The sequence below is a fragment of the Ahaetulla prasina genome, chromosome 17 (genome assembly GCF_028640845.1).
Source record: "Ahaetulla prasina isolate Xishuangbanna chromosome 17, ASM2864084v1, whole genome shotgun sequence".
In the NCBI taxonomy this organism is placed as follows: Eukaryota; Metazoa; Chordata; class Lepidosauria; order Squamata; family Colubridae; genus Ahaetulla; species Ahaetulla prasina.
In genome coordinates, this window is record NC_080555.1 from 5,533,185 (window position 1) to 5,556,321 (window position 23,137).

The 23,137-nt window shown below is 48.9% G+C and overlaps 2 protein-coding genes across 4 annotated transcripts in view; one reads left to right on the forward strand and one right to left on the reverse strand.

The window, feature by feature from the left end:
* The window catches only part of FLRT1 (fibronectin leucine rich transmembrane protein 1), a 29,192-nt gene extending 9,076 nt beyond the window's left edge, over window positions 1-20,116 (reverse strand). Inside the window, exon 1 of the mRNA XM_058159919.1 lies at window positions 19,297-20,116. Coding sequence (XP_058015902.1) covers window positions 19,297-20,101 — 805 coding nt within the window. The 5' untranslated portion in view covers window positions 20,102-20,116. The remainder of the gene's footprint in view (window positions 1-19,296) is intronic.
* The window catches only part of MACROD1 (mono-ADP ribosylhydrolase 1), a 236,417-nt gene that overhangs the window by 42,534 nt on the left and 170,746 nt on the right, over window positions 1-23,137 (forward strand). The window lies entirely within an intron of this gene.

A 23,137-nucleotide genomic window follows, 5' to 3' on the forward strand; every position in this document is an offset into this window, starting at 1 on the left:
GTATTACGAGCATCCTGAAAAATCATGCTAGGACTTATTTTCCGATTGGCTCTTATTTTCGGGGAAACAGGGTATAAGGAATCCTTATGTGGCCAATTTCAACTACACTTGTAGGAGTGTAATTGACCTAATTTTCTCATTCTGTCACCTGTAAGGCTTTTCCAAATCCGACATCCCCCGTCCGTCTTTTTCTTAAAACATCCCACAAAATCTGGATGCCAGGGTAGGGGGGAAAAAAACCCCTTCATTGGAGCCTCTTTTTTACAAACCCCCAAATGCAAGAAACAGGAGCAGCTGTCAAGCCTTGGACACAAGTTTCTAAAAGCATAAAAATCCATCGGTCACCTTGGCCGGCCCCATCTGGCTGACTGCACCCTGGGGGGGGCAGGGGCTTCGTGCCAAACAGCTGGACTTTCTTCAAATATTCTTGAGGGTCTTTGGTTCACAAATACTAGGGCAGGTGGCATTGATGGAAACCAAAAAAAAAAAAGCAGTATTTTTTTTCAACTTTAGTAACTTTAAAAAAATCTGGACTTCAACTCCCAGAATTCTGGGAGTTGAAGTCCACAAGTCTTAAAAGTTGTGAAACACTTGATAGTTCTGAATTGGGGGTTTTACAGACACGCAAGGAAGCAGGTCATCACACCTAGAATGAAGGCTCCCCTCTTCTAACCAAGATCTTAACAGACAATGTTGGTTTAATGGGAAAAGCAACCAGAAGTAGCCTTGTGGCATCCAAGGAAGGGGATTTGTTGTTTTATCGCACCTCTTTCCCACCTTTCTCCCACCAGCTGTTGATTGTGACTTTGAACGTCATAATCGCAATGTTATAAGAATGAAACCGGCGTCTTGAAATTTCTGGCTCCCGGGTGAGAAATGCAGAATGAAATCTCTGAGCGGTATCTGGTTCTAGCTCCTTGGAACAGAATGCAGACGCAGCAGCTTTGTTATAGCACAGGTAGTCCTTTGACTTACGACCACCATTGAGCCCGACATTTCTGTTGCTAAGAGCAAGGCAGTCGCCATGCGAGCTTTGCCCCATTTCGCAACCTTGCTGGCCACCGTTGTTAAGGGAATCGTTGCCTTTGTTAAGTGAATAACACGGTTGTTAAGTGGCTTTGCTGGTCAGAAAGTCACAAGGGGGGGGGATCACAAAATCCCGGGATGTTGCAACGGACGTAAGTATGAATCTGTTGCCAAGCAGCCAAATTTTGATCACATGACCATGGGGATGCTGCAACAGTGGTAAGTTGCGAAAAGCGGTCCTAAGCCGCTTTCTTCAGTGCTGTCGTCACTTCGAATGGTCGCTAAACAAACTGTTTGTAAGCCGAGGGCTACCTGTATTTATCGTTTCCCACCAAAGGTGGTTCCTATTTTTCTACTTGCATTTTTTACGTGCTTTTGAACTGCTAAGTTGGCAGAAGCTGGGACAAGTCACGGGAGCTCACCCCGTTATGCGGCGGCACTAGGGATTCGAACCGCAGAACTGCCGACCTTTTGATCGACAAGCTCAGCGTCTTAGCCCCTGAGCCACCGCGTACACACACACACACACACACACACACACACACACACACACACACACACACACACACACACACATTACAAAGTTCTTTTCATGGAAGATTTGAGTCGGCAAGCTGTCTTGCTGGGCCCATGCCTATTAAATCGCTTCCTTACCTCCGCTTCATTATTCCTACCATTTCCTCCATCATATGCCTCCCTTCCTTTTTCCTTTCCCCTTTTTTCCTCCCTGCCCCACCTCCTCCTCCTCCACCCCCTCCCACCAGCAGTTTCTTATCTGCCACTTTTTTTTTTTAGGGGAGGGGTGGGGGGAATTTATCCATCACTGGCCTTTAAATTCTTCGTGGTCCAATGTTTTGCGACCTCCAGTGAAAAACAGGGACCCAAACCGGGCAACGGGGTTTTCCATCTCTGCATTAACCGCTGCGGTGTATCTAGCGACAATCAGCCCCCCTGCGAGATCACAGCGCCGGCTTCAAAACTTCCCAAATTGCCGTAAATCAGTCTTGTCGTTTCCCCTCCCCACCCCCTTCCAATTTTTTATTATTTATTTATTTAAATCACAGCCATTCAGATGGCATCTTCCGGAGAATGTCAGATCTGGAGAGCCTTGACAGGCATAAACGGCCTGGGTTTCCCAAAGGCAGATTGAGAATGATTGCAATTATTCCGGTTTCCCGGTTGGAATAATAAAATAGGAAACAGGCTGCATTCTACATAAAACAACCAGCATCCCCACCCACCCCCGTCCGCGTTTCCCCCCCAACCCACCCACACCTTAAAACTAACCCAGCTTTGCATACTGTTCAGATGGCGCTTCTTAAGTCTTGTTCACTGACCTTGTTTAGAGTGATGTTAAAAAAAAAAAAAAGGCGCTTCTTTCTGAGGTTTCTATGCAGAGCGGTTTTTCCCAAAGCCAAGCCAAGAAGCTTTCAAAATTGCTATTTCAAATTTTAAATCCCTGTGCCGCGGTTCCCGGTTCTGCCCCTCAAAATAACGGGCTCTCCATGACTGTATCCCTACCTGGTTCAGGTTCGTTATCCGTTAAGAAAATAATACAGGTAGTCCTCCTCGGCTTACGACCAGGGGTGGGCTTCAAAAATTTTAGCAAGGGGCTCTCTGCCCGGCGGCTGGGTGGGTGTGGCTATGGTGGGCGTGGCCTAGTCGGCCTCCTGCACCATGGCGGGGGCATTTTTGCCTTCCCCGGGCTCTGGAGGCTTTCCTCGAGCCTCTGGGAGGGTGAAAACGGTCTCCCCAGGCTCTGGAGGCCTGAACTTCCGGTACACCCGTTTTTCGCCCTCCCCAAACCTCCGCATGCGCCCTGCACTTACCTGCATCCAAAATGGGCTGCGTGTGGACTCCTGGGAGGGGCAGGGTGGGGTGGGTGGGCCAGCCAGGAGTGGGATTTGGGGGTTCTCTGAACTGCACAGACTCTTAGCTAGAGGTTCTCCCGAACCCCTGCGAACCCCCAGCAGCCCAGCCCTTCTTCCGACCACAATTTCCATTGCTTAAGCAAGGCAGTTACCAAGGGAGTCTTCCCCAATTTTATATATATTTTTTTTGCCATAAATGAATCAATGCTGCTGTTAAGTGAATCATATAGTCGTTAAGTGAATCTGGCTCCCCCCCAGCTGGGAAGGTCCCAGATGGTGATCACGTGACCCTGCAATCGTCATAAATATATATTTGAGTTACTAAACCCCCGCCTTTTTTTTTTTTTTTTTGGATCCCACGACCGTGGAGATGCTGCAGCGGTTTTTATTCTGAGGACTGATTATTTCCAGATGAACTGAGTTGGAAGGGACCTTGTAGGTCATCTAGTCCAACCCCCACCCCCGCCCAAGCAGGAGATCCTACACCATATCTGACAAATGGCAGCCCCAATTCCTTCTTGAAAGCCTCCAAAGCCCAGACTGGCTGTAACTCTTTTTTTTGTCCTCCAGTGCCACTGTAATTTTGAACCGTCGCTAAGCGAATGGTTGATAAATCGAGGACTACCTGCATATCAGGATTCTTCCCCACAAAATCAGAACCATTGCTGAACCAGATAAAGTCTGTAAGCCAGCACAATGCCATTTTCCTATGGTCTCTACGGGTTTGGCTCCTATTCCGATACGGGTCAGCGGCGCACAGAGAGTTTAGTTTACTTTTATTGTCATTGCACCTCGTACAACGAAATTAAATGCCATCTTCAGGGTACATTATAACTATAAAAAGAAAACACAAACACCCATCCTTCGCATTCTATACAATTGAATTGAAAACCCGATATTGCATTAGTTCTGCACTAATAAATTGCCTTGTGCTCCCCTCCCATCGGAAAAATGAATGATTTGGGGGGGCGGGGGGGGGGGGAGAGACAGAAAGGGATATCACTCCACACAGTGGTGAACATGACAGCAGGTCTGTATTGCTTCGAGCAGAGTACAGGTAGTCCTCGACTTACAACCGTTTTGTTTAGTGACCGTTCGAAGTTACAAGGGCGCTGAAAAAAAGTGACTTAGGACTGGTTAAAAGTGATTGGTTAAAACCAGGAAGTAATGATCCCCAGGGGGAGGGTGTCGCCGGTGGTTCGGCGATCGCTACCGGATCGCCGAACCACCGGCCACGATCGCTACCGGATCGCGAGATCCGGTCAGAACCAGGAGCATTTCACCCCTGAATAAAAGGGGAAAGGTAAGCATGCCGTAGCGCTCACCTGCATGCCCCTCCATCCACCTCTGGGGAATTAATCGGTATCAAGTTCTCTTCCACACGGGCGCCAATTATGCAGCGAGAGTTTTCGAGCTGATTAAAACTAGCAAAACTGCCTGTTGCTAAGGTGGTGGCGGGAAATGTGTGATGGCGGCGCGCAGCCAGCGCGAGAGATGTGTCTTCGGTTGTAGTCGCCTTCCGGGGGGGGGCTGACATTTTGGGCCCTCGAAGCGCATCGGTTGCGCCTCTGAATGTGGTCCCCATTGAAGGGGCCCGAATCCAAACCACGGATCTTTAAGCTATAAAAAGCACGTGAATTTGGGGGTGCTTTTTACCTTGGCCCCAATCTTCCCTGGGGGCTTTTGTGGGGGAGATAAGATTGCCACTCAAATGCAACCAGGTCTCCCAAATAGTGTTTATTCAGGACAGTGCTTGTCAACTTGGCCACTTGAAAGTGGGTGAACTTCAACTCCCAGAATTCCCCAGCCAGCTGGAATTCTGGGAGTTGAAGTCCACCCACCTTCAAGTGGCCACTGCTAAGAAACATTGACTTTGGATAACTCAGTGCATTGGGCCTTTGTTTAACCATGGTTAAATGAGATGGCGCCGCCCAGCTTTTGAAACCAAATAAAAATGCCATGGTTTGCCTTCATGCAAGACCCCCATCTTCTGCCTTAACCATTCAGCCACAGCTTTCTCTTCTCCCCTTCCCCTTAACATTTCGATTGCCTGATCTGAAAAGCGGCCCGATTCCGATCCCTTGAGTCAGATTTGGCATCTTCCGAAATGCAAGGCAGGCTACCCGCTTTGCAAGTCAAATAAACGAAACTAGCTAGCAGGTGCGAGCGGAGGGGGGAAAAAACAACAACAACAAAACCCTGATGCACAAATCTGGTTTATTCCAAATTTTTTACAGAGTTGAGAACCGGATGCCCCGCCCCCTCATCTACATATCCCCGCCCCCCCTGCATTCTGCCTCCGTGGGGTGATGTCAGACGTGTGATTGGCACCCAATTCAGTGGGGAGCAGGCCCAGCAAGGGGGGCGGGGCGGGGGGGGGTGAAGAGACAGGATTTATTTCAGATGAGTCTATTCTGAATGTTTAAAATAACACATTTCTGGCAAGTATTCCTTTGGGTCTCAATTGGTATGCATTAATTCACTTCTGTCTACTATCGTTGCCTACTGCAGACTCGCTTCTGTTATCTGATCCTCTACTTTGGCTGGCTCGGCATGCCAAAATTAGAAATGCATCCCGGCTTCAGTGGGTTGCTACCGATTGGCCCCCTTTTCAATTCCCTTTTTTTGCCCCCATTTATTCTCTCTTCTCCGCCCCGCAACTCCGGGGTTTTCGTTCGACGCTAGCTTGATCAACCTTACAAGGCTGCGAAGGGGAACGGAACCTATTCGAATTAAAAATGCCATCCGAAACAGGCAGTCCTCGACTTAACAACCCTTTCTTTAGTGACCGTTTGAAATTACAACTCATGAACTCAGGAGAATATTTGTAGCTGAGGGTTTATTTATTTATTTATTTATTTCGATTTTTATACCGCCCTTCTCCCGAAGGACTCAGGGCGGTGTACAGCCAAGTAAAATTCAATATATAAACATTAAGAGAAAGTTAAAAAGCATATTATAATGTGGCCCAAATTTTAAAACAAATTTAAATCTTAAAATATAAATAACCCCAGTAAAATTTCAGTCCAGTCCCACTTGAATAAATAGGTGCGTTTTCAGCTCACGGCGAAAGGTCCGAAGATCAGGCACTTGACGTAAGCCAGGGGGAAGTTCATTCCAAAGCGTAGGAGCTCCTACAGAGAAGGATCTTCCCCTGGGGGCCGCCAACCGACATTGCTTGGCAGACGGCACCCTGAGAAGGCCCTCTCTGTGTGAGCGTACGGGTCGGTGGGAGGCATAAGGTAACAGCAGGCGGTCCCGTAAGTACCCGGGTCCTAAGCCATGGGCGCTTTGAAGGTGGTAACCAAATCTTGAAGCGCACCGAAAGACCACAGGAAGCCAGTCCAAACTCGGCAGGATTGGTGTTACATGGGAGCAACGAGTTGCTCCCACTATTACCCGCGCAGCTGCATTCTGGACTAGCTGCAGCCTCCGGGTGCACTTCAAGGGCAGCCCCATGTAGAGAGCATTGCAATAGTCCAAGCGGGAAGACTTGGCAGGCGTTTCACTACCCAACTAGGAAACGTCATCCGTGCTAGAAGGGAAGGGCGGGGGGGGGGTTTGCTCTCGGTTTATATGTGGTGAGCGCCTCCTCAGTGTTGAACCTTGAAAGAGTAAACAAGGAACTACCAACTCAGACGATAAAAGATAAACAGGCTAATCAAGGAATCACCTCCCACCAACATCGACAGGGCAAGGGTGTCAAACTCAAGGCCTGCGGGCTGCATCCGCCCTATGGACTCCTTAGATCTGGCCCACTGGAAACAGTGAAGGATCGGCCCGCGGTGCCTCTGGCAGCAAAAGCAGCTTCACCCGAGCTCCGTTGTCACTGCAGGAGGCCATCCCAGCTGAAAACTGGGCCCGCCTGCAGCCCCCTCCGAGCTCCGAGGGCCATGCTCCCTCCCTTCCGGTCCATGCCCTCCCAGGCCCCCCCCTGGGGTCGAACAACCCTGATGAGGCCCTCAATGAAATCAAGTTTGACACCCCTGCACTAGTATATAAATGGGAGCAGACCCCGGGTGAAACGCTCTGAAGTCTGCTAGCGGTTCGCTTTGCTACCGGTTCTCTTGGCGCACGCATGCACGGTGCACACCAAAACGTGCGCTTCACGCATATGCGCACCGCAGGCGTTACCGTGCAATGCTGAAAAAGGAGGATTAAAAAGCCTTTTCTGAGTCTGCAAAGCAGAGGTGGTAATTCAGCAGTTTTGGAGAACCGGTAGCAGAAATTTTCAGTAGTTTGGAGAACCGGTAAATACCACCTCTGACTGACCCTTCCCCCATCTAGTCTCTGCCTCCCGAGTCCCAGCTGATCGGGAGGAAATGGGGATTTTGCAGTAACCTTCCCTTTGCCACGCCCACCAAGCCACGCCCACCCAGCCACGCCCACAGAACCAGTAGTAAAAAATTTGGAATCCCACCACTGCTGCAAAGGTAAGTAGAACAGCGGGGGGGGTGGGGAACAGCTGTGCTGCACGATTTAAATTTGCTAGAAAGCAGGAGCGAGTATAAATCGTGCAGCACCAGCTGATCATCGGAAATATCGGTCTCCCCGATCCGGTAGCATTTTTTTCCTACCGGTTCAAGCAAATCAGTCCGAACCGGTAGCATTTCGCCCCTGAAGCAGACCCCACTCCCTTCTAGCTAGTTACCTAGTTGGGTAAGGAAACATCTGCAAAAAAACAATCCAAACTCAGAGAGCACCAATGGGCCCCACCCAGTCCTTTTCCCTCCTCCTCCGCTCCACAAACCCCATTCCTTTCTCGCACCGATGCAGTTACCTGCTTTGGGTAGTGAAACACGTGCAAGAAACCCACCGAGGACCCCTCTCTAAAATAAATAACCAGAGAGCCCTCAGCCCTGATAGAGCAACTCACTGTACTTTTCTGTTTTTAATCAACCCAAGAAAAGCCATGCCAACTTTGGGCTCCGGAAGGGTTTACAAGCGCATGCTGGGGCAGATCCCTTTTTCCAGAGTTGGAAGGGGGAGGGAACTAACAAGTCCCCCCACCCTCCCCAAATCTCCAGAGCTGGCAGACATGTCTCTGCAAAGCTTGCATGTACCTCCTGCTTGCACTTGGGGGATGGATGTGAACGTCACTCTTGAATGTGGAGTGGATAAAGAAGATTTAGGGACGATGGATGAATCCTGCTCTGAAATAGAGCATTTAGAAGTGCTTAATCATACTCCTAGACGTGATAGCAGTCTTCCAATATTTGAGGGGCTGCCCCAAAGAAGGGGGGGGCGGCCTATTCTCCAGAGCAGAGGTCTCCAATCTTGGCAACTTTTAAGACTTGTGGACTTCAACTCCCAGAATTCCTCAGCCAGCTTTGCTCCCTGGGAATTCTGGGAGTTGAAGTCCACAAGCCTTAAATAGTTGCCAAGGTTGGAGACCTCTGCTCCAAAGCACCTGAAGGCAGGACAAGAAACAAGGGATGGAAACTAATCAAGGGAAAACTTCCTGACAGCGAGAACAATTACATCAGTGGAAGGGCTTCCCTCTGGAAGTTGAGGCCGCTCCATCGCTGGAGGTTTTTAAAAAGAGACTGGACAAGCATTTGTCTGAAATGGCGTAGGATCTTCTGCCTGAACAAAGGGGTTAGACTAGAAGACCTCCACGGTCCCTTCCAGCTTTATTCTGCATTCTATTCTGCATCTGTCAACGGCAGAGGCCATCGGTGATTTTGGCAAATGGCTCAAACTTCTGATTTAGGGGACTGGAGATTAAAACAAACAATGAACGGTTGCAGGAACTGGGCATGGCTGGTCTAGTGAAGAGAAGGACCAGGGGAGAGCAGCGTTCCAATATTTGAGGGGCTGCCCCAGAGAGGAGGAAGGGGGTCAAGCTATTTTCCAAGGCACCTGACAGCCAGACAAGGAATAATGAATGGAAACTGATCAAGGAGAGATTCGACCTGGAAATAAGGATAAATTTCCTGACAGTGAGAACTATCAACCCATGGAACAGAAGTTGCCTTTGGAAGTTGTGGGAGCTTCATCCCTGGAGGCTTTCGAGAAGAGACTGGACTGCCATCTCTCAGAAATGGTGTAGGGTCTCCTGCTTGGGCAGGGGGTTGGACTAGATGACCTATAAGGTCCCTTCCAACTCTTTATCAGATATCCATGGCTGAACCAATGAAAGATTCCACCCCATGCTCTGGAAGCAGCATTTCCGCGGCTGCTCTCTGTGCGAGGGGGAGGATCCACTACCTCTGGCAACAAGAAAGACAGCCCAGATGTGCGCAAGAAGCCCGGCTGTGTAACTGGACCAATAGCACCCTCCAATGAACGAAGATGGATGTCATCCAAGGGATGCATCCGACAGCCTCCGAGGCTTGGCATCTCCATTCGAGGGGAACGGTACCCAAGAGGGTGAGAGGCCCCAGTGAGAGCAGGCAATCCTGACTCGGAGCGGGTGATGTAAGATCTTTCACCATCTTTCATCATTAGCCAAGCTGGCTGAAGGACACCTGCAGGGCCCTGCATCCTTTCGCTTCCTCTCCTTGTTTGGCGCGCTTGTGCCATACAGATGCAGGCGAAAGATCCCCAGCGTCTGTGGATTGCATCAGGAGGGGAGAAGGGGCCGAATTTTGGGCTTCAAAGCATTGGCAGGGGAGCCTAATAGTTGGCAACAGCTGCCAGGCAACAGGAAGGGCTCTGATAAGTGTGTGGACAGGGGACAGATGTGCTGGTCGTAAACAAGGCTCAGAGGCTGACCAGAAATGGACAGGAGATAATCCAAATGTTGCACTCTCTGGTTTGGGCTCACATTAGCGGTGGGGCAACTGAATAACAGGGTTGGAAGGGACTTTGGAGGTCTTCTAGTCCAACCCCCCTGCTTGAGCAGGAGATCCTATATTATTCTGGACAAATGACTCTCCAATCTCTTCTATTTACTAAATAGAATAGAATAGAATAGAATAGAATTTTATTGGCCAAGTGTGATTGGACACACAAGGAATTTGTCTTGGTGCATATGCATTACTATTAATCTGCATTACTATTAATCTTCTCATCGTTCCGCTCACCCATCTCCTTCCACTTATGACTGTATGACTGTAACTTTGTTGCTTGTATCCTTACGATTTATATTGATATTGATTGTTTCCTGATTGCTTATTTGTACCCTATGACTATCATTAAGTGTTGTACCTTAGGATTCTTGATGAAGGTATCTTTTCTTTTATGTACACTGAGAGCATATGCACCTAAGACAAATTCCTTGTGTGTCCAATCACACTTGGCCAATAAAAAGTTCTATTCTATTCTATTCTATTCTATTCTATTCTATTCTATTCTATTCTATTCTATTCTATTCTATTCTAAAAACCTCCACTGATGGAACATTCACAGCTCCACTGATTAATTGTCCTCACTGTCAGGAAATTTCTCCTTAGTTCTAAGTTGCTTCTCTCCTTGATGAGTTTCCACCCATTGCTTCTTGTCCTGCCTTCAGGTGCTTTGGAGAATAGCTTGACTCCCTCTTCTTTCTGGCAACCCCTCAGATATTGGAACACTGCTATCACGTCTCCCCGAGTCCTTCATTTCAATAGACACTAGACATAACCCAACTTAGGTTTCTCCAATCTTGGGGCAGGCTTCCGAGACTAGCTTTCTCCAGCTGGCCCAGGATTAGGAGAAACTTGGCTTGGCAGGCCCTACTAGAACAAGCTTGCAAATGAAAGACCTGTTGCAACTAGAAAGGGAGCCTTCTTGGTTAAAAGCAATAATTATTTAAATTCATGCCGGGAGAAGATGTCAAAAACTTCAGGTTAGTTCTAGCAAAATGCCCCCAAAAGGATAAACATTTGACGTTCTCCAGCATTCTCAATTCTCTGGTTGTGCACATTTCCCCTTTTGGCAGCATTTGGTAAGGAACTCCTAAAAATACCCTTTTACACGCTTCCGAACTATGTTGTGCCACGCAAGCTCCCCCAATTCTCACCCCACCCCAGAAAGGCGTCGGAACAAACACCTGTTCTTTGCATGGAAATCCAAAAAAAAACACCCCACATCCCCTTCCCAAAAGTGACCACCCTCAAATGCATTTGAGTTCTCCCCCTCAACTTAGACACCTTTGTTTTCCCTATATGCTTTGGGACAGCCCTTCAAATATTGGAACTCTGCTATCATGTCACTCCTAGTCCTCCTTTTCATGAAGCTAGACATCCCCAATTCCAGCAACCGTTCTTCCTGCGTTTTAGCCTCCAGTCCCCCTCATCATCCAGGTTGCTCTTCTCTGCGCTCTTTCTAGAGTCTCCACATCTCTTTTGTATTGTGGGGACCAAAACTGGACGTAGCATTCCAAGTGTGTTTTGGAAAGCAAAAACAGCCTTTCTAGAGCTTCCTGGTTTGTTTTTTTTTTGGCACTATTCAGGCGGGGAAACAAACCGAACTGAATAAAAAAATACAACAGGCCCAGCTCTGAAGCAACCCAACTTTCCATCTGCAGATGTACGCAGGCAGTCCTCAATACACAACAGTTCACTTAGTGACCGTTTGAAGTTACAACAACACTGGGGAAAAATGGGGTATACGACCATTTTTCACACTGACAACCGTTGTAGCATCCCCATGATCAAAATTGGGACGCTCTGACAACCGGTTCGCATTAAAGACGCCTGCAGGGGTCACGCGATCCCCTTTTAACGGGGGAAGCCAGATTCATTTAACAACCCTGCGACTAATTTTGCAAATGCAGTGATTCACATAACAGCGGGGGGGGGGAGAGGGAGAAAGTGGGGCAAAAAACTCACTTAGCAACTGCCTCGCTTAGCAACAGAAACTTTGGCCTCAATTGTGGTCGTAAGTCAAGGACTAAGATTGGGCGGTGTTTTCTTTTCTTTTTTCTTTTTTAAACGCTCATAAAAAAACCTGGGATGATGAAAATCTCCCTCTCTACAACCTGATAGCAATTCGTTGTTTTGTATTTTATTTTTTTTCTCTTTCCATCCTGGGAAAACGGTGTTGCGCTGATGCCCAGCTGTTGCCACTGCAAAAGAGGCCCGATCGGTTGTAAACTACTAATGTTATTTTTCCCAAAAGGAATCGCCTTCCATCTGCTTCCAGGAGTGGCGGCAGTGAGGGCTGTTGTTTGTGTTTGTTGGGTTTCCCCCCCCCCTTTTTTTTTCTTTTTCAGAAAATTGCCTCGTTTCCCACTGCTGGGAAAAGAAAAGAAAAAAACGCAGATTTTTGCTAATCTCCCCTTTGATTCCGGAGTGCAAAAGGCCATTTAATTAAGGTGTTTGTGGCACACGGCTTCAAACCAGCCAAAGATACATGGAATTAATACGATGGGGGAACCTCTCGACACACGATCTGGCTGTTGGCTGGAGGAAAGAGAGGTCATGTTTAGACAGATGCTGTTAATCAGGCTCCCTGACCCACAGCAACATATAGGAAGATCGGCCCCTCATAGTCTTATTACGGACAAGTGAATTTAATGAGGACTAGCTCTGCTGGATCTCACAGAGCAGATTAATGGCTGAGAAAGGCCGTTTATTGAGTGACCGTCTTGGAGGGATGGCTTTTTTAAAACCTGGTCACTTTAAGAGGGGTAGACTTCAATTCCTGGGAATTCTGGGAGTTGAAGTCCACCCCTCTTAAAGCATGCTGGCTGGGGGATTCTGGGAGTTGAAGTCCAGCCATCATAAAGCAGGCTGGCTGGGGGATTCTGGGAGTTAGTTCACCCATCATAAAGCATGCTGGCTGGGGAATTCTGGGAGTTGAAGTCCACCCGTCTTAAAGCATGCTGGCTGGGGGATTCTGGGAGTTGAAGTCCACCCATCTTAAAGCATGCTGGCTGAGGGATTCTGGGAGTTGAAGTCCACCCGTCTTAAAGCATGCTGGCTGGGGGATTCTGGGAGTTGAAGTCCAGCCATCATAAAGCAGGCTGGCTAGGGAATTCTGGGAGTTGAAGTCCATCCATCATAAAGAATACTGTCTGGGGGATTCTGGGAGTTGAAGTCCACCCGTCTTAAAGCAGGCTGGCTGGGGAATTCTGGGAGTTGAAGTCCACCCGTCTTAAAGCAGGCTGGCTGGGGAATTCTGGGAGTTGAAGTCCACCCGTCTTAAAGCAAGCTGGCTGGGGAATTCTGGGAGTTGAAGTCCACCCGTCTTAAAGCAGGCTGGTTGGGGAATTCTGGGAGTTGAAGTCCACCCGTCTTAAAGCAGGCTGGCTGGGGAATTCTGGGAGTTGAAGTCCACCCATCTTAAAGCAGGCTGGCTGGGGAATTCTGGGAGTTGAAGTCCACCCGTCTTTAAGCAGGCTGGCTGGGGGATTCTGGGAGTTGAAGTTCACCCATCTTAAAGCAGGCTGGCTGGGGAATTCTGGGAGTTGAAGTCCACCCGTCTTAAAGCAGGCTGGCTGGGGAATTCTGGGAGTTGAAGTCCACCCGTCTTAAAGCAGGCTGGCTGGGGAATTCTGGGAGTTGAAGTCCACCCGTCTTAAAGCAGGCTGGCTGGGGAATTCTGGGAGTTGAAGTCCATCCATCATAAAGAATACTGTCTGGGGGATTCTGGGAGTTGAAGTCCACCCGTCTTAAAGCAGGCTGGCTGGGGAATTCTGGGAGTTGAAGTCCACCCGTCTTAAAGCAGGCTGGCTGGGGAATTCTGGGAGTTGAAGTCCACCCATCTTAAAGCAGGCTGGCTGGGGAATTCTGGGAGTTGGAGTCCACCGTCTTTAAGCAGGCTGGCTGGGGGATTCTGGGAGTTGAAGTTCACCCATCTTAAAGCAGGCTGGCTGGGGAATTCTGGGAGTTGAAGTCCACCCGTCTTAAAGCAGGCTGGCTGGGGAATTCTGGGAGTTGAAGTCCACCCGTCTTAAAGCAGGCTGGCTGGGGAATTCTGGGAGTTGAAGTCCACCCGTCTTAAAGCAGGCTGGCTGGGGAATTCTGGGAGTTGAAGTCCACCCGTCTTAAAGCAGGCTGGCTGGGGAATTCTGGGAGTTGAAGTCCACCCATCTTAAAGCAGGCTGGCTGGGGAATTCTGGGAGTTGAAGTCCACCCGTCTTTAAGCAGGCTGGCTGGGGGATTCTGGGAGTTGAAGTTCACCCATCTTAAAGCAGGCTGGCTGGGGAATTCTGGGAGTTGAAGTCCACCCGTCTTAAAGCAGGCTGGCTGGGGAATTCTGGGAGTTGAAGTCCACCCGTCTTAAAGCAGGCTGGCTGGGGAATTCTGGGAGTTGAAGTCCACCCGTCTTAAAGCAGGCTGGCTGGGGAATTCTGGGAGTTGAAGTCCATCCATCATAAAGAATACTGTCTGGGGGATTCTGGGAGTTGAAGTCCACCCGTCTTAAAGCAGGCTGGCTGGGGAATTCTGGGAGTTGAAGTCCACCCGTCTTAAAGCAGGCTGGCTGGGGAATTCTGGGAGTTGAAGTCCACCCATCTTAAAGCAGGCTGGCTGGGGAATTCTGGGAGTTGAAGTCCACCCGTCTTTAAGCAGGCTGGCTGGGGATTCTGGAGTTGAAGTTCACCCATCTTAAAGCAGGCTGGCTGAATTCTGGGAGTTGAAGTCCACCCGTCTTAAAGCAGGCTGGCTGGGGAATTCTGGGAGTTGAAGTCCACCCGTCTTAAAGCAGGCTGGCTGGGGAATTCTGGGAGTTGAAGTCCACCCGTCTTAAAGCAGGCTGGCTGGGGAATTCTGGGAGTTGAAGTCCACCCATCTTAAAGCAGGCTGGCTGGGGAATTCTGGGAGTTGAAGTCCACCCGTCTTTAAGCAGGCTGGCTGGGGGATTCTGGGAGTTGAAGTCCACCCGTCTTAAAGCAGGCTGGCTGGGGAATTCTGGGAGTTGAAGTCCACCCATCTTAAAGCAGGCTGGCTGGGGAATTCTGGGAGTTGAAGTCCACCCGTCTTTAAGCAGGCTGGCTGGGGGATTCTGGGAGTTGGTCCACCCATCTTAAAGCAGGCTGGCTGGGGGATTCTGGGAGTTGAAGTCACCTCCCCTTAAAATGGCCAACTTCAAAAAACGCTGGCCTGAGTGGCCTTCCGATCTGATTTAAGGAGGCGACTTGTCCCTCCTTCTGCAGGAGAAGTCTACCAGTGACGCTGGTGTGCCAGACTTGGTATATGGTTTCAGGTGTCAGTTGCAAAAGGACCAAAAAAAGCAATGAAAGTGACTGTTTTCCTACCCAATAAGAACAGCTTTGAAGAGTCAGGGAAGGGACTGGACAGATCTTTGGATAGACAGACAGACAGCAAAGTATATTTTGGCTTTCTGAGAATCCTATTTACAACACCCCCAAATAAATAAATAGCTCACACACACAAAAAAAACAGGCTGGCAAAATTCAGCCTGCTCCAATGCTCAAAGGAGTAATTTTGCAATGCTAGGGAAGCGGAAGCACAGGCTCTCCCAAGCTGAACTTCTTCAATCTATCCTCCCTCAACAAAATCTCTGCTAGGGTCTTTAATCTGCCTAATAATTCATAACGCTGTCCACAGCACTACCCCCCCCCGTCCAATTATTAAACTGGGAAGGGGGAGAAACTGAACTGGGAAACTATGAGTTCTGGGCCTGCCTTAGCCAGCTGGGTGATCTTGGGCCAGTCCTTCCCTCTCTCGGCCCAACCCACCTCACAGGGTTGTTGTGGGGAAAATAGGAGAAGGAGGAAGGGGTGTCAGGTATGTTCACCCCCTTGAATTCTCGGTAAAAATAGTAAAAGGCGAAAGATACAAATAAATAAAAATTGATTTTAAAAACAAACGGACAGGAAAAAAAAAGCAAAGTCAACGGTGGAAGCCAGATTCACTTAACAACCGTGTGACCCACTTAAGAACTGCGGTGATTCCCTGATCAACGGTGGCAAGCAAAGTCGTAACATGGGGCAAACCACATTTAACAACCGTCTTGCATAACCGTGAGAAAATTTTGGGGCTCCATCGCGGTCGTAAGTCGAGGATTCCCTGTAGAACAATTGGGGACCACCAAGCCTGAACTGGACCATTGGCATTGCTGTTTTTTTTTCATTTGACTGCAAAGTGGCCCGGCTTACCCTCGGCCAGAGATCATGGTCTGCTTTTAAGTATGGCTTCTCTTAAGAAAGAAACCATGAGCTGGGGCTGAGCGGCTGAGCATCAAACTTCATTGACAAAGGACCCTGCCTGGAGGGCAGGCAGCATATTAAGCCACATCGTGGCTGAGCAAGGTGTGTGAACGCAGCAGCCTACTAACTGGGGAAGGTTTGCACCAGGAACCATAGCCTATACCTGTCCTGGACCCTGGAGGATTTATCTCAGCAAGGAGGTGATTTTAGAAGCTTGAATCAATTTGGAAAGACAAGAATTAGCAGATATGAGCTACTGTGCGCCAGATGGGAGCCGACATCGATTTTCTACTACTTGGCATCTACCGAATCAATGTCAGCAACTTTCAGCAGGGTGGACTTCAATTCCCATAATTCCCCAGCCAGAATGGCTGGCTGGGGAATTCTGGGAGTTGAAGTCCACCTGTCTTAAAGCATGGCTGGCTGGGGAATTCTGGGAGTTGAAGTCCACCCGTCTTAAAGTATGCTGGCTGGGGAATTCTGGGAGTTGAAGTCCACCCTGCTAAAAGTTGCTGACATTGTGAAACAGTGTTTGAGATGTTCCAGGACCAATCACCACAACACCGTAGGGAATTCTGGGTAGGGAAGTGAGATTAAAAATCCTCCTGATGTGCAGGATGGCAAGTTCTATGCCCCCCTTTCCCCCCCCCCTCCAGTGGGATGGCCCCGAGTGGGAGAGCCCATCTGGCCTCCGAGTGGAACAAAACTGACCTTCAGCACACTGCAAAGCCGCTCTTTAAAACGGGGGAGTGTAATTGTTTTTAAATTTATCTGTGCTCAGCGGCTGGCCTTAAAACTGCTATGGTGGAAAAGCAGGGATATAAATAACGGCCATTTTTTTTAAAAAAAAATCTTAATGGGAAGGATGATAATCCCTTGGGGATCCCACCTGCTTTGCATGCTAAAGGTTCCACCTCTTCCTAATATGACCCCGGCCATCCTTAAGGATAGAAATCTTTAAAACCCGGAGTTTTCCCATTATGGTTGGACTACATCTCCCAGCATACCGCTGGCGGTTGTCGCCCAACCACAAATTCCAGTTCTATGAAATGGACCCATTCTTTGGCCCAAACCAGCATGGATTGGATTAGTCAAGTCAAAACAAAAGACTCTTGCAGCCACAACAGACAATCAAAGCATTAATGTTACAAGAGATACTCATCAACACCTTTGATAGGAACACCTTTGATTACTTAAGAACAAGGCAATGGGATGGTTGCACAATAACCGCAAACCTGGCTGTGCGTGGACACAAAGCCGCTGTATTAATAGAATATACACCATGCAATATGCATAACGATTGCATAAAGATAGATGTCATATATATGTCACGACTGCATCACTGTTTTTTGGGGGGGTGCTAAAAGATAAAAAGTAAATCTACCAAAGAAACTTAACAGAATGCCAGAGTTGGGAAGGGACCTTGGAGGTCTTCTAGTCCAACCCCCTGCTCAAGCAGGAAATGTGTGTGCGCCAGCTTTGCCGGGTGGTTTGCTTATATAATCGAACAGTATAAATATAAGGATATCTAGTCATTTTGAGCTTCTTTTTCTTTAAAAGGGGGCTGTCTAAGGCGTAATCTTAAAGGCAATCTGGTTCTTTTGTGTATTTTTACTAAGCCGTACCTCCAATCTAGCATCACATAACCCTACCATTCCAGACAAATGGCAGTCCAACCTTTTCTTTAAAAGCACACATAACTTCTGGAGGCAAATAGTCCCACTGGTTAATTGTTCTCACTGTCAAGAAATTTCTCCTTAGTTCTAAATTGCTTCCCTCCTTGATGAGTTTCCACCCATTGCTTCTTGTCCTGCCTTCAGATGCTTTGGAGAATAGCTTGACTCCCTCTTCTTTGGGGCAGCCCCTGAGAGATTGGAAGACTGCTATCATGTCTCCCCGAGTCCTTCATTTCAATAGACACTAGACATAACCCAACTTGGAGGTTTCTCCAATCTTGGGGCAGGCTTCCGAGACCAGTTTTCTCCAGCTGGCCCAGGATTAGGAGAAACTTGGCTTGGCAGGAACAAGCTTGCAAATGGAAGACCTGTTGCAACTAGAAGGGGAGCCTTCTTGGTTAAAAGCAATAGTTATTTAAATTCATGCCGGGAGAAGATGTCAAAAACTTCAGGTTAGTTCTAGCAAAATGCCCCCAAAAGGATAAACATTTGACGTTCTCTAGCATTCTCAATTCTCTGGTTGTGCACATTTCCCTTTTTGGCAGCATTTGGTAAGGAACTCCTAAAAATACCCTTTTAACACACCTTCCCTATGTTGTGTCACGCAAGCTCACCCCACCCCAGAAGGGTATCTGAACGGACACCTGTTCTTTCCATGGAAGTCCAAAAAAAACCCCACATCTCCTTCCCAAAAGTGACCACCCTGTTGAGTTTCCCTCCCCCCTCATCCCCCCCCCTCAACTTAGACACGTTTGTTTTCCCTATATGCTAACTTAGGTGGAGTGAATATGTTATTGCCAAGAAAGAAAAGGAGGGGGGGGGAAAGTGATGTTATTGCCAGGAAAAAAAAAAGAGGGGAAAAAAGTGGTCTGTTATTGCCAAGAATCCTGGAGGCACCCCGGTTCCCCCCCTCCCCCAATCGAATTCCTGCCTGCTCCCAATCAGAAGAAAGTTTTGGGGTTCTTTTTTTTTCTTTCTTTCTTCTTCTTCTTCTTCCAAGCAAGATGTGAATCACCTTTTCTTGAAATTCGCCCAAGGATTTCTCCCGACCTTGTTTTTTTGGGAAACAGCCCCAGGTGCCTTTGGCCCAGGCCTTTGCAAACCTGCCCCAGCCCTTTTCCTCCCTCTTGCAACCTTCCCCACACCGACCCCCTCCCAAAAAGGGCCTGATCCCCATCCACAACTGAGCAGGGACCCTCCCCTCCCCAATTACTTCTCTCTTCTTTCTCTCTCTCTCTCCTAACTGACCTTTCCCCCCTTCCCCCCTCCCCAAATAATGGAGAAGCCCCGTGCTGTCCGGGAAAACAATCCAAGCGCCCGATCCAAGAGCCCAAGACGAAGGCGCGCCGCTCTTTTGGAAGAGGTAGACTGCCTCCATCCGAGGAAGCTCTCTCTCTCTCTCGTCTAGTTCTAGCAAACGAGGGAGCCAAGTGCCCCAAAGCTCCCCTGCCTTGTGTTAAGCCAACCTCGCCACCTTCAACCGGCGGTCCAGCCTGCTGGGCATCTTAGCTCCAAGGCTGGATGGGGATGTGGGGTGGGCTGGTGGGGATGGGGCGGCAAGGCCTGGAACCCCTGCGCCCCCTCTTCTGCCTGCCTTTGCAAACTTTTTTTTTCTTCCCCTCCTGGCCTCGCATCGCATCTCATCGCATCTCTCCCGGGGGAAGGATGGTGACCGACTTACCCCTTTTGGCCACCGCCACCTCCGGCTCCCCGGGACGGTCCAGCGCTTGCCCGGAGCTGGCTTGTCCAGTCCCCAGCGGCGTCGGTGGTCTTCCTTCCCTCCCTGCCTGCCTCCGGGCTCCAGGGGCCGAGAAGAGGCAGCCAAGCCAAGCAGCCAACGATGCGCTCCGATCTTCCCTAGCGCCGCTTCCCCGGGCATGGCCAGGCCATCCCTCCTCCTCCTCCTCTTCCCTTCCTCCCCTGCCTCCTGGCTGCCGCCGCCGCCGCTGCTGCTGCTGCTTCGGGATCGCCCTTTCGCGCCCGGGGGGGCCGCGGCGCAACGGGGGTCGCCGGAACAGCGAGGGCTGCGTGCGGGTGGCTGTGCGCGCGCGCGCGCCGTGCAAAAAAAAGAAAACCACGCCAGGCGCGGGTGGAGGAGGAGGAGGAAGAGGAGGAGGAGGCGCTACCGAGCAACCCCTGGCGGCGGGGGAGCGCCTTTTTCCCCCCCCCCCCTTTCCTTCTTCCCCAAAGTCTTTTAAGTCTTGCGGCGCTGTCAGGATGCGCCTACGATCCTGAAGTTGATGGTTGAGGTTTATCCGACAGGAAACCCTCCTTAAGGCACCTGGGCTGGGTTTGGCTTCAGCCACTCGTTCGTGGGAACCTTCCTCGCCCCAAGAGCAATTCCCGAACCGTCCTAAATGGTTCAGCAAGATTCCAGGCCTATCAAAACAGCCGGAGCCCCCTGGAAAGCGGCAGACTGACACACAGCCCTCCTTGGTTTTCCCTACTCGTGAATAAGGCAGAAATCCGACCTCCCCCCCCTCCATTTCTCCGCGGCACTTTAAAGTTTTGACCACGAATTCTGCACCCCAAATGTGTATATAAAAAGTGTATTTTACAAGTCCCGAAGGTGCTTTTTTTCAAGAGGGGGGGGCTTCTTGGATGAGAAGCGAAAGATCTTCAAAGACAAACCAGAAAGTCCCCTTAACGGATTAACAGGGACCTTGTAGGTCATCTAGTCCAACCACCACCTCCCCCGCCCGCCCAAGCAGCTACAAGCAAGCTACACCATTTCTGACAGTGGGCAGTCCAGTCTATTCTTGAAAGTCTCCAGGGATGAAGCTCCCACAACTTCTAAAGGCAACTTCTGTTCCATGGATTAATTGTTCTCACTGTCAGAAAATTCCTCCTTATTTCCAGGTTGAATCTCTCCTTGGTCAGTTTCCATCCATTGTTCCTTGTCTGGCCTTCAGGTGCTTTGGAAAATAGCTTGACCCCCTTCCTCCTCTCTGGGGCAGCCCCTCAAATATTGGAAGATGCTATCATTGAAAAAGCACCATTGGGACAACCATGACCTGGATGACCGAGAATGTCCATAGATAATATTGTTCAAGCCAACTCAAAGTCCTAGTGCATTCACAAGCTTGCAAATTCTCAGGAAGGGTTCGTACCCAAGCTGGGACTAGAACTCACAGTCTCCTGGTTTCTAGCCTGACGCCTTTACCGCTTAACATCAAACTGGCTCTCGGACTACAGCTCCCCTAATCCTCAACCAAGGTGGCCAATAGCAGCATGAAGCAATGCTGCTTCCCCCGGCAAATTTTATAGCAATTGAAGTTATTTACAGCAGGAGTGTCCAACCTTGGTGATTTCAAGACTTGTGGACTTCAATTCCCAGAATTCCCCAGCCAGCAAGCATGGCTGACTGGGGAATTTTGAGAATTGAAGTCCACAGATATTTAAGTAATCAGTGTTGGACACCCCTAATTTAAGAGTGTATGTGCAGGCGCCGAGTTGGCTTACATAGATTGTTTTTGCAAATAAAGTTAAAAACACACAGCGGCTACAACAACAAATAGCAGAGTATAAACATACAGAAATGCTACATTTGCTCAGTTTTATCTTGAACTGCAACAACCTTCTCTCTTCACGCTTGGCTCGTATTCTGCATTGTGGCTTGCAAATCTTGGATGACTGGCCTTATCTAGCTCAATGAATGAATCAAGCAGGAACCACGTTTAAGTCACCGTCCTTTCAACATTAGCTTGCTCGATTTTTGGCGTGTGGGTGTGAATCAAATTTATCATTTCTCTGCGTGCAGTCTTGAATTTTCAGGGGAAAAAAAAACTCCGTTTCAAAGGCTGGAAAGAACATTTCAGGCCTCTGTTTGAACTGAAAACGAAAAACCTAGCCTTTAAAAAAAAAAAATTAAAGGTACAAAGCAACGCACACTAACCATTCTCTACGTGAGCTTTTATTTAAAAATAAGCCATCTTCTGCCACTCCAGAATTCAGCAGGGGGGCACTTTAAAAAAAAAAGCCCTTACGACAGTTTCTTTAAAATTATTATTATTAAAAAGAATGACAAACAGGGAAGATTGTTTAATTTATAGGGGCCGGGCTGTATTTATTATACAGGCTTTCCTCCTGTTTTTATTTCCAAGGAATTAATAGCTGACATCCCCGACAAACCTGGCTGAAAATTTGTTTGTTTTTGCCTCCCCTCGAAGGCAAGATACTGTGATAGGATCAGCCATCTGTCAGATCTGTGGGTTGTCCCAAACAGCAGACACTGGGGAGGCAACCCAACTAAAGTATGGAGCCAGGCTGAGTGGGTGGCACCTTACAGCCCTTGGCAGAATGCGAAAGGAGTAGTCACTTCCTTAATTTTCTGGCGCTGGAGAAAAGTATCGGCCCCACCTCCTTTTAAAAAATAATAATTTTTTTTTTTAATTAAAACCTGCCTGCTTGGTGCGTTAAGGGCCTTAAATGAGATGAACAAACGTGTTAGAAGAGGGAGCTCTGCCCCGTCGGGGAAGGCACAGCGTTTAGTTTGTTTCCCCCCACCCCAAATCGGTGCGCCACCCCGCCAGCCGTGGGGGAGCACTGGCACACCCTGGCAGACAGGATCTTTTGGGCCTGCTTCAGAGATACGAGCCTCCCCCCTCTCTTCTGCTTTCCCACAGTTGCGGCTTTTGCACAAGGCGTGGTGGTGGGGGAAATGTGTGCGAGACGATGGTGTTTTATGAGTAAGGGATACTGGCAATCTCGCTCGCAGTAGGCATCGGGCTTGGATGAATGCCCGGTTTGCTTTCCACCACAAAGCGGTCGGCCTGGTTTTGTCTTAATACACCGGCCCGCTGTTGGGGTTGGTGCATGGATTCAACCTGGCTTTAAACTATACGTGTGAATCCGACATTTGAGCTACGGAGGTTGAGGGTTTGGTGAGTTTCTTTTCCTCAAGTGTGCAAGTCACTTGCTCCTACCAAGCTGATGGTGATTCTGGAGTCTCTACATCAGGGGTCTCCAACCTTGGCAACTTTTTTAAAAAAATTTTTAAATTTACATTTATATCCCGGCCTTCTCCGAAGACTCAGGGCGGCTTACAGTGTGTAAGGTAATAGTCTCATTCTATTTGTATATAGAATGACTTATATATAACTTTAAGACTTGTGGACTTCAACTCCCAGAGTTCCTCAGCCAGCTTTGCTTTGGGAGTTAAAGTCCACAAGTCTTAAAGTTGCTAAGTAAGGTTGGAGACCCCTGCTCTACATAGAGACATCCCTGTCATTTTTTTCAGCAATAAGATGGACGTTTTCCTTCCTTCCTTCCTCCCTTCCTTCCTCCCTTCTTTCTCACTCCCTTCTCCCAAACATTCGGTTCTCGGATTTCCCATCCAAGTGCTAATCAGTTCAGCTGTGCAGAGGTTCGACTGATAAGATTAAACAGTTGCAGGAACTGGGCCTGGCTAGTCTAGGGAAGAGAAGGACCAGGGGAGACTTGAGAGCTTCTTCCAATATTTGAGGGGCTGCCCCAGAGAGGAGGAAGGGGGCCAAGCTATTTTCCAAGGCACCAGAAGACCA